The sequence below is a fragment of the Gekko japonicus genome, unplaced genomic scaffold (assembly GCF_001447785.1).
Source record: "Gekko japonicus isolate JY-2015 unplaced genomic scaffold, Gekko_japonicus_V1.1 scaffold929, whole genome shotgun sequence".
In the NCBI taxonomy this organism is placed as follows: Eukaryota; Metazoa; Chordata; class Lepidosauria; order Squamata; family Gekkonidae; genus Gekko; species Gekko japonicus.
The window spans coordinates 489,535-501,301 of record NW_015170918.1 but is presented as its reverse complement, the minus strand read 5'-3'; the positions used below and the strand labels follow the sequence as shown (position 1 = coordinate 501,301).

Here is an 11,767-nt window from a genome sequence, read left to right as displayed (position 1 = left end):
TGTTCCAACCCTTTTATCATTCCAGTTGCCCTTTTCTGCACTTTTTCCAAAGCTATAATATCCTTTTTGAGATGTGGTACTCCAACTGAGGTTGCACCATTGATTTATTACAAGTGCATTATGATACTGGCTGATTTGTTTTCAGTTCCCTCCCTAATAATCCCCAGCATAGCATTGGCCTTTTGTTTTTATTGCAGTTGCACACTGTCTAGACATTTTCATGGAATTATCTGTGTCCACGTGGCATGCAGAAAGTCCCAGGTTCAATCTCAGGCATCTCCAGTCAATAGAACCAGGTAGCAGATGGCATGAAAGACCACTGCCTGAGACCCTGGAGAGCTGCTGCCAGTCTGAGTAGACAGTACTGACTTTGATGACTCATGGGAACCTCCACATTCAAAGGCACTAATCCTCTGAATCCCAGAGCCAGGAGGCAACATCTGGGGAGGTCCTTGGTCTCTCTGCCCTGTTGTTGGCCCTTCAGAGGAACTGGCTGGCCACCATGTGAGGCAGGATGCTGGACTAGATGGACCCTTACTGGTCTGATCAAGCAGGGCTCTTCTGGTGTTCTCATGAAGGCCTCGGCCTCTCTGCCCTGTTGCTGGCCCTCCAGAGGAACTGGCTGACCACTGTGTGAGACGGGATGCTGGAATAGATGGACCCTTACTGGTCTGGTCCAGCAGGGCTTTTCTGATGTTCTTATGAAGGCCTCGGCCTCTCTGCTCTGTTGTTGGCCTTCCAGAGGAACTTCTTGGCCACTGTGTGGGACAGGAGGCTGGACTAGATGGACCCTCACTGGTCTGGTCCAGCAGGTCTCTTCTGATGTTCTTATGAAGGCCTCAACCTCTCTGCCCTGCTGTTGGTCCTCCAGAGGTACTGGCTGGCTGCTGTGTGAGACAGGAGGCTGGACTGGATGGACCCTCACTGGTCTGATCCAGCAGGGCTCTTCTGATGTATTTAGCATGGGAAGGCCTTGGCCTCTATGCCCTGTTGCTGGCCCTCCAGAGGAACTGGCTGGCCACTGTGTGTGACAGGATGCTGGACTAGATGACCCCCACTGGTCTGATCCAGCAGGGCTCTTCTGATGTTCTTATGAAGGCCTCAACCTCTCTGCCCTGCTGTTGGCCCTCCAGAGTAACTGGCTGGCTGTTGTGTGAGAGGGTATGCTGGACTAGATGACTTTAGGTCTGATCCCGCAGGGCTCTTCTGATGTTCTTATGTCGTGATGGGCCTTTGATCTGTATCATTCCAATGTTAGTATATGTGCTGCGAAGCGAGCACGTGACGGGCCTTTGATCTGATCCAGCAGGGCTCTTTTTACATTCCTCTGTCAAGTGCGATCCGCTGTGGTGCATGCCTTGGTAACATCCAGATTAGGTTACTGCAATGCAGTCTGCATGGGGCAGCCCTTGAAGTCTGTTTGGAAGCTACAGTACACGCTGGATGTTGCAGCCAGAGTCCCGACTAGAGTTGTGGCGATCCTATCACTCCAGCCTTGTTCCATGGGGATGCTAGGATTGACCTTGAAAGCCCTGTATGTCTTGGGGCCAGCATAGCCGGCCTCCTCCGTTGTGAACCTAGTTGACCATTCCCTTATGAACCGACTTGACCATCCTGGGTATGTTCCAAGGCCATCCTTGGGTGCCCGCTCCATCTGAGGAAGGGTCTTAATGGTTGTGGCACTGGAACTTTGGAACTCACTCCACAGGGAGGGTTCATCTGCAACGTTCCTTCTAAGCTGTGGAGTCATGTGAGTAAAAAAAATCTACTTTGTGAGCTACTGGCATTAAAATTGTGAGTGAGCGATTTGGCTGCTGCCTAATTTAGTTTGTTCTGGAGCCCATCCTCCCTGAGCTAAGACAAAAATCTGTGAGCTGGAGGCTAAAAAACTGTGAGCTAGCTCACACTAACTCAGCTTAGAGGGAACACTGTTCATCTGTCTCCTTCTGTCATTGTGTTCTGGCTGACAGTGAAGACATTCTGGGGTTGTTTTGGGGGCTCGGGGGGGCATTCTCTCATAAGAACGTAAGAGAAGCCAGTGTTGGATCAGGCCAATGGCCCAACCAGTCCAAAACTCTGTCACACAGTGGCCAAAAATACCAGGTGCCATCAGGAGGTCCACCAGTGGGGCCAGAACTCCAGAAGCCCTCCACTGTGGCCCTCCCAAGCACCAAGAAGACAGAGCATCCCATGCCCCAGACATAAGAACATAAGAGAAGCCATGTTGGATCAGGCCAGTGGCCCATTCAGTCTAACACTCTGTGTCACACAGTGGCCAAAAATACCAGGTGCCATCAGGAGGTCCACCAGTGGGGCCAGAACTCCAGAAGCCCTCCACTGTGGCCCTCCCAAGCACCAAGAAGACAGAGCATCCCATGCCCCATACATAAGAACATAAGAGAAGCCATGTTGGATCAGGCCAGTGGCCCATCCAGTCCAACACTCTGTGTCACACAGTGGCCAAAAATACCAGGGGCCATCAGGAGGTCCACCAGCGGGGCCAGAACACCAGAAGCCCTCCCACTGTTGCCCCCCCAAGCACCAAGAATACAGAGCATCACTTGTCCCAGACTGAGAGCTCCTATCTATACCTTGTGGCTCATAGCCACTGATGGACCTCTGCTCCAGACGCTTATCTAATTCCCTCTTGAAGCCGTCCATGCTTGTAGCCGCCACCACCACCTCCTGTGGCCGTGAATTCAATGTGTTCATCACTCTTTGGGTGAAGAAGGGCTACCTTTTATCCGTTCCGACCCGACCGCTCAGCAGTTTCATGGAGTTTCCACGAGTTCTTGTATTGTGAGAAAGGGAGAAAAGGACTTCTTTCTCCACCTGCTCTATCACGTGCATCATCTTGTAAACCTCGATCACTGACTGATCAGCCCTCCTCCCTGCCCTGTGTGGGTTTTTTAAAAATATTTTGATTTATTTTCATGTGCTGACACATTCTTTAATTGCTCTAAAATATCTAATGTATATTTGTATCCAAAATGCTTTTTAAAGCTTGAAATGATTCCATATCTTCACATTTGTCGTCTCAGGGGCCCTGTGATGGGTGGAAATGCAGCATCACACTTTTTAAAGAAAGAAATTAATGATTGTCGCGTTGCCTAGTCTGGCCCTTTGCCCCCAAACTGACCGCCTGCCTCCGTCTTCTCTTCTTCTGTCCCCAGATCTGGACGATCCAATTGTGACTGTCCACCAGAGCATTGGGGAAGCCAAGGAGCAGTTTTACTATGAGCGGACCGTCTTTCTCAGGTGTGTGGCCAACTCCAACCCACCTGTTCGGTACAGCTGGCGGCGAGGGCAGGAGGTGCTTCTGCAAGGATCCGACAAAGGGGTGGAGATTTACGAGCCCTTCTTTACCCAGGTAGGAATCAAGGTACAGTCATTTTTTTTACTATTATTACTGCTATCTTTTCCTTGTGTTTCCACTTCTGTTCCTGCATTGGCTACCTGCCTTTCTGTATCTGAAGAAGTGTGCTTGCACGCGGAAGCTTATACCTTGCATAAAGCTTTGTTAGTCTTAAAGGTACCCCTAGACTCAGTCTTCGTTCTGCCTTTCAAACAGTTATGTCCACCTTCAGATTTTGCCAGTCAGAGCCAGTTTGGTGTCGTGGTTAGGAGCGTGAACTCTAATCCAGGAGAAGCGAGCTTGATTCCCCACTCCTCCACATGCAGCTGCTGGTGTGACCTTGGGTCAGCCACAAGTTCTCTCAGAGCTGTTCTCTCAAGAGCAGTCCTCGAGAGAGAGCTCTCCCAGCCCCGCCCATCTCACCGGGTGTCTGTTGTGGGGAGGGGAAGGGAAAGGGGATTGTGAGCCGCTCTGAAACTCCTTTGGGTAGTGAAGGGCGGGGTACAAATCCAATCTCCTCCTCCTCCTCCTTTTGTTAATCTTGCAGAAATGATATTAGCTCCTCACACTTTCTTCATAGGAGTTTCAGTGGAGAAACCCCCACCTTTGGCAGCCTCAATTTTGGCAACAGCACAGAAATGTGGGGCGCCCCCCCCCCTACCCAGCCCCTTGAGAAATCGTACCAAAATGTTTGTAGCTACTCTTGGAACATCAAAGAAAGACACACACCTAAGTCCATTTTTGAACAAAATCATTGTTCTTCACAGCACGGAATTTCAAAGAGAGATCTGGGGTTTGCTATTTCATTTCATTTTATTGGTTTTAGCTGGGAATGTCTTTAACTATTCTCGTAAGCGCTCTTCATCCACAAGGAAAGAGGGATATAGATGTTTGAGCAGAGAGGAAAGAACCGGTTGTCTTCCAGTGTCTGGCTAAAGATGGTCTTGGCCTTGTGGAGGAAAAGGTTTGGTGAGATCCTTCATCTAGGAAATCACCCCTCTTATTTTTGAGGGAGAAAGAGAGGGAGGGAGGGAGGGAATTTCAGCCATGTCTGTTGTCTCTCAGGAAGACGCTGTGATGTTTTCTTATACTGGGGGCGTGTGAAGGCCAGACCCCCGGAATGGGTCTCATTTCTCCTAAGGAAGCTTTCAATATAAATAAAGATTTTTTAAAGGTGCTGGCCTGGAACCAGCTTATCTCTTTCATGTAAGCCCCGCCTCTCCATCTTTCCGGTTGATCAGAAGAGCTTACTTAACAGATTGGAACGCTCAAAACTCAAAAAGATGACAATTTTTTTAAAATGAACTTAAGAACGTAAGCAGAGCCCTGCTGGATCAGACTAGTGAAGGTCCATCTAGTCAGGCATCCTGTCTCACACAGTGGCCAACCCGTGCCTCTGGACACCAACAACAGGGCATAGAGGCCAAGGCCTTCAGAAGAACCCCACTGGATCAGACCAGTAGTTCATCTAGTCCAGCATCCTGTCTCACACAGTGGCCAGCCAGTCCCTCTGGAGGGCCAACAACAGGGCAGAGAGGCCAAGGCCTTCATAAGAACATCAGAAGAGCACTGCTGGATCAGACCAGAGGTCCATCTAGTCCAGCATCCTATCTCACACAATGGCCAACCAGTTTCTCTGGAGGGGCAACAACAGGGCACAGAGGCTGAGGCCTTCATGAGAACTTCAGAAGAGCCCTGCTGGATCAGACCAGTGAAGGTCCATCTCGTCCTGCATCCTGTCTCACACAATGGATAACCAGTTCCTCTGGAAGGCCAACAACAGGGCATAGAGGCCGAGGCCTTCAGAAGAACCCCGCTGGATCAGACCAGTAGTCCTTCTAGTCCAGCATCCTGTCTCACACAGTGACCAGCCAGTCCCTCTGGAGGGCCAACAACAGGGCAGAGAAGCCAAGGCCTTCCCCTGATAAGAACAGAAGAAGAGCCCTGCTGGATCAGACCAATAGTCCACCTTGTCCAGCATCCTATCTCACACAGTGTATCTGGAGGGCCAACGACAGGGTACAGAGACTGAGGCCTTTTGCTGATGTTGCCTCCAGGGCTCTTTTTGTAGCAGGAACTCCTTTGCATATTAGGCGACACACCCCTGAGGTAGCCAATCCTCCAAGAGCTTACAGAACTCTTCTTACAGGGGCTACTGTAAGCTCTTGGAGGATTGGCTACATTAGGGGTGTGTCGCCTAACATGCAAAGGAGCTCCTGCTACAGAAAGAGCCCACAGAGGTTTAGTGTCTTTGAATGTGGAGGTTCCCCTCAGTCACCATGGCTGGTAGCCACTGAAAGACCTCTCCTCCATGAATCTGCCTAATTCCCTTTTAAAGCAGTTTATGCCCGTGGCCATCACTACATCCTCTGGCAGCAAATCCCACGTTTTAATCACTCATTGAAAAAAGAAGGATTTATTTTTGCCCATCCTGAATCTCCTGCCCCTCAGCTTCATTGGATGTGCCGGAGTTTTAATTCCTGCCTCCTGTCCTTTTCTCTAGCAAGGCCTGTGAGACACCCCCCCCCCTCTGGTTTTGGAAGAGCAGTTGAGACCTTTGTGCCAGGATTGGGTTCTGGTTCGTTGCTGCTAATCCGCTTGTCCATCTCCCCCCCCCCCCCCCCCTTTTCTGTTGTGGGGGAGGCTCCCGATGTTTCATTTGCTGTAGTGAGGAAGGCTCCAGATGTGTTCCAGAACAGGTGAGGGAGTAGCCCAGAAAGAAAAAAGAAGGGAGCATAGAGACTGGATACGGCCCAGTCGCCTCATCCCCCTAGATTCAGCAGCAGATGTAGCCATAAATGGGACATCTCTTAGTTGCACCCTGGTTACCTTGGGTGCTACCTGGCCACCTCTTCCCCTGGTTGCATAGTGGGCATTCACCAGCAGATGTAGCCGTAAATGGGACATCTCTTAGTTGCACCCTGGTTACCTTGGGTGCTACCTGGCCACCTCTTCCCCTGGTTGCATAGTGTGGATTCACCAGCAGATGTATAAATGGGGCATCTCCCAGTTGCACCCTGGTTACCTTGGGTGCTCCCTTTCCACCTCTTCCCCTGGTTGCATAGTGTCGATTCACCAGCAGATGTAGTCATAAATGGGACATCTCTTAGTTGCACCCTGGTTACCTTGGGTGCTACCTGTCCACTTCTTTCCCTGGTTGCATAGTGTGGATTCACCAGCAGATGTAGTCATAAATGGGGCATCTCCCAGTTGCACCCTGGTTACCTTGGGTGCTACCTGGCCACCTCTTCCCCTGGTTGCATAGTGTGGATTCACCAGCAGATGTAGTCATAAATGGGGCATCTCCCAATTGCACCTTGGTTACCTTGGGTGCTACCTGGCCACCTCTTTCCCCGGTTGCATAGCAGGGCTGCTTCCTTCACTGCCCTTACACGGCATTGGGGGACTGTTATTGATGCAACGGCTCGCCTCACTGGCTGCCACGTCACCAAGAGCTGTACTCAGCCTTCCACGCTCCCCTTTGGGGAAGCGGATCAACATGGGATCCATGAAAAGAAACAAATGAGATAACAGAGAGTACAATCAGCAACCCAGCGCGGAACAACTTGCAACTTTTCATAGATAATATCCAGCTAATGGCTCGGAAAGTCCCATCACTTTTGCCCTTTATTACACTTGACAGCTTTATATTGCTAAAAACCGCCAGCAAAAAAAGTGCAGAGAAATTCGGCAGCTGAGACCTTGTGGGAAGAGAGTTCAGCCGTTTCACGTTTCGGACTTCCTCCAGCCTCAGCGAAATTCCCAGAAGTGCTTGCTGTGCCATCTCTCTCTCTCTCTCTCTCTCTCTCTCTCTCTCTCTCTCTCTCTCTGTCTGGGGCTCTCTCTCTCTCTCTCTCTCTCGGGGAGAGGGCTGGATTCACTAGCATTCTTTTTTTGAGGAGGGACCCAAGCAACCTGGCAACTCTTTGAAGAGTGTTGCTATGCAGGGATATCCTGAGATCATAGAATCATAGAATGTTAGACTTGGAAGGGACCTTGCAGGTCATCTAGTCCAACACCCCAAACTCTGCAGGAGCAGAGCCGAAAGAGAGCCCTACAACATACCCGGAAGATGGTCGTCCAGCCTCCGCTTGGAAACGTCCAGCGAAGGAGCATCCACCACCTCCCGAGGCAGACTGTTCCACTGCTCAACCACTCTGACCGTTAAAAAGTTTCTCTTGATATTTAGCCGGTAACGACTCCCTTGTAGTTTCCACCCATTAGATCTAGTCTTGCAATCCGGAGCAAGAGAGAATAGATCTGCTCCACCTTCTACATGACAGCCCTTCAGATATTGGAAGACTGCAATCGTGTCCCCTCTAAGCCTTCTCTTTCCCAGGCTAAACATACCCAACTCTTTCAGCCTTTCTTCATTAAGACTTGGATTCCAACCCTCTCACCATCCCGGTTGCCCTCTTCTGGACATGCTCGAGCTTGTCAACATCCTTCCTAAAATGTGGTGCCCAAAACTGGACACAGGACTCCAAGTGAGGCCTGACCGTAGCAGAATAGAGTGGAATGACCACCTCCTGTGCTCTGGACACAATGCTTCTGCACAATCCTGGTGCATGCTGGGAGCGACATCACTGCATCACCGGCAACAGAGATATAGACCTCTGGTTAGTGTCAGTAAGTCCACCACCTCCCGAGGCAGTCTGTTCCACTGCTCAACCACTCTTACACTTAGGAAGTTTCTCCTGATATTTAGCCGGTAACGACTCCCTTGTAATTCCCACCCATTCGATCGAGTCTTGCAATCCGGAGCAAGATGAATAATTCTCTTTGCTTGCTGCTTTCCATGGCACCACCAAATACAACTGGCACCGTAAAGGGAATGGCTGTGCACCAACCGTTGCACATGGCAGGTGTCAAAGTACAAGAAGGCCCTGCCCTAAAGACCTGGCCGTCTAAAATTTAATATGAAGGAGGCGATAGGGAAGGGGGGGAAGGTGGAGGGGGGTTTACGGGGGAAGAGTCCGCAGTGCATTAAACTGGGAAATGTGTTGACTTAGTTCTGTTCATTCATAGAATGGAAGCATGGGAATTTCCTGAAATACAAACTGCCACTAAAATGGTCCAACAAGAATTGTAATAATTTCCTAGAGGGGCATAAGCCCATAGCAGGGAATGGATCTGGAGGGACTGTGGAAGGAAGAGAGTGAGTAGGGTTGCCAAGTCTGGGTTGGAAAATACCTGGAGATTTTGGGGGTGGAGCCAGGAGAGGGCGTGGTTTGGGGAGGAGAGGGGCCTCAACATAATACAATGCCATAGAGTCCACCCTTCAAAGCATCCATTTTCTCCAGGGGAGCTAATCTCTGTCGGCTGGGGATCAGTTGTAAAAGCGGGAGATCCCCAGGCCCCACCTGGAGGCTGGCAACCCTAAGAGGGAAGGAGCGAGGAGGAGGAAGTGGTGATTGGATTTATACCCCTTCCTTCACTACCCGAAGGAGTCGCAGAGCGGCTTACAATCTCCTTTCCCTTCCCCTCCCCACAACAGACACCCTGTGAGGTAGATGGGGCTGAGAGAGCTCTTTCGACGACTGCCCTTGAGAGAACAGCTCTGAGAGAACTTGTGACTGACCCAAGGTCACACCAGCAGCTGCATGTGGAGGAGCGGGGAATCAAACCCGTTTCTCCTGGATTAGAGACCGCGCTCTTAACCACTACACCAAACTGGCTCCCAAACCAAACAGGGAGGGAGGAGTACGTAAGAGAAGCCAGTGTTGGATCAGGCCAATGTCCCCTCTAGTCCAGCACTCTCTGTCACACAGTGACCCAAACCCAGGTGATGCAAGAAGGTCCAGCAGTGGGGCCAGAACTCAGAGGCCCTCCCACTGTGGCACCCCAAGCACCAAGAATACAGAGAATCTCTGCCTCAGACAGAGTGTTCCCTTAGTACCTTGTGGCTAATAGACAATGAATGAATGAATGTATGAATGAATGAATGAATGAATGAATGAATGGCCTCTTCCAATTCGATGAATGAATGTATGAATGTATGAATGAATGAATGGCCTCTTCCAACTCTATGATTCTATGAATGAATGAATGAATGAATGAATGAATGACTCTGACCTGGTTTGAGCCCTCAAGAGCTTCTTTCACCTTGTCACTCTCACGTGGTGAGTGTTTCTCATGAATGCACTTCCAGCTTGTTTCATTTTCCCGTACCCAGAGGACGAAGAGAGACCCTAACCTGTTGTGTCCATGTGGCGGCCCATTCAGGACAGGTACTCATCCCATGCAAGTGGCCCTGTCATGATCTGGGCTGTGCCACCAGAGGCCTACTAGGCCCAGGGAGCCTGGCTAGCAGTAGGGGAGGCTGGGCCTACAAATCCCAGAAGCCCCTGAGAGGTTTTGGAGCCAAAATGGACCAATAGGAAAAGAGGAGGGCTTGGAATAAAAGATCTGGAGCAGCAGGAAAAGCTGTTCTTTCTTCCCAGAGGGCAGAGCCAGAAGGAAGGCTGCTGCAAGGAAGAGACCCTCATCTTGAGGGAAGGGTGAGTCGTCTAAGGCCACTTGAGATAGTGAGCTAGGGACAGTGTATATTTAGACGCGTTAGGGCATTTGATTCCTTTTCTTTTCACCCACTTACTGTTATTATTCCTGCACCTTGTTGTTTGACCTCTTATAAAATAAACTATTTGCATTGTTCACTCTGCCTGGTCCTCACACCTATTATTCGGCCAAAAGGGAGGTCTGAAGGTCTTGGGAGGGTGCTTATGGCCTTCTAAAGGGATCCTAAATCCAGAGTGGTGGCAGCGTCAGGTGACACCCCACCTGAGCCGTGACACGCCCGGTCAGAGCATTTAGGGGCAGAGTTGCTGTGCGAGCCGTCAGTGTGGGCACTAAGTTTCCCGGACCCTCTGGGGGGCAAATTGCAAATACAAGCTTGTAAATGGTAGAGCAGACCAAAAGAGGACAACGGGGACTCATTGTGTTTAATTAGAAGCGAAGGGCTCCTTGCGATCTGGGATTCCACACCTAATAATGCCTCAGTATGGAAGTGTTTATTATTATCTCCTCTATTAGATAAGTTCGTACCGGGTTATATGATGTGTCACATTAAATTAGATTCCATTTTGGCAAGCATCCCCCCCCCCCCTTACTGCCTGAGATTTGTTTTCCAGCTTTGGAATTTAATGAACAAATCAAGTTGCCACATTGGTAACTGAAGGCTTATCTCTGACCTTTCTATATTTATCAGAGGTCAGTGTGAATTGGTCTCTCTCTCTCTCTGGTCCTTTCCGCACTTGGATCTCATCCCAGGTTTTATCAGAGTTGAACTCGCGACACAAGACCTGGCATTTATCCCTGGTTATAACAGCGTCCCTTTATCCCGGGACAAGTGTGGGGTGAAACTGGGGTGACCTCAATGTAATGTGGAAACAAAAAATACCCCAAGATAATTACAGGGGTGAACCCGAGTGTCGTGTAGAATGTAGGTTCGGGGACAGGGTTGAACCAGGATTTAAGGCCTAGTGTGGAAACACACACACCCTCTCTCTGTGAAAATGTGAACGGAAAGATGTTTATAAAAGGACAAAACAGAATTAAAAGTTCATGTTGTGTAGATGTTCCCCTCCTATTTTGAACGAGGTGGGCAGCTCAGGAGAAGTAGAGCGCCTGTCCAGCCCAGGATCTGTGCTAAGAGAATAAGAACATAAGAGAGAAGCCAATGTTGGATCAAGCCAGTGGCCCATCCAGTCCAACATTCTGTGTCACACAGTGGCCAAAAACACCAGGTGGTGCCATCAGGAGAGGTCCTGCACTGGGGCCATCTACTCCAGAAGCCCTCCCACCGTTGCCCCCAAGCACCAAGAAGACAGTGCATCACTGCCCCAGACATAAGAACCTAAGAGAAGCCAATGGTGGATCAGGCCAGTGGCCCATCCAGTCCCACACTCTGTGTCACACAGGGGCCAAAAAGCACCAGGTGCCATCAGGAGGTCCAGCAGTGGGGCCAGGGCACTAGAAGCCCTCCCACTATTGCCCCCCCTCCCCAAGCACCAAGAAGACAGAGCATCCCTTGCCCCAGACTGAGAGTTCCAACCTATACCTTGTGACTAAGAGCCACCGATGGACCTCTGCTCCGTATGCTTCTTCTTACCTAATTCCCCTCTTGAAGCCGTCCATGCTTGTAGCCACCGCCACCTCCTGTGGCAGTGAATTCCACGTGTTCATCGCTCTTTGGGTGAAGAAGGACTTCCTTTTATCTCTTCTAACCGGAGTGCTCAGCAATTTCACGGAGCGCCCACGAGTCCTTGTATTGTGAGAAAGGGAAAAAAGGACTTCTCTCTCCACCTGCTCTACCCCATGCATGATCTTCTAAACCTCGATCATGTCACCTCTCAGCCGTCGTCTCTCCAAGCTAAAGAGCCCCATGCGCTTTAACGGTCTTTCGTAGGGAAA

At 50.2% G+C, this 11,767-nt stretch overlaps 1 protein-coding gene across 1 annotated transcript in view; it reads left to right on the top strand.

Moving 5' to 3' along the window:
* MDGA2 (MAM domain containing glycosylphosphatidylinositol anchor 2) overlaps positions 1-11,767 on the top strand; it is a 407,262-nt gene that overhangs the window by 69,446 nt on the left and 326,049 nt on the right. Inside the window, exon 4 of the mRNA XM_015418765.1 lies at positions 3,174-3,370. Coding sequence (XP_015274251.1) covers positions 3,174-3,370 — 197 coding nt within the window. The remainder of the gene's footprint in view (positions 1-3,173; positions 3,371-11,767) is intronic.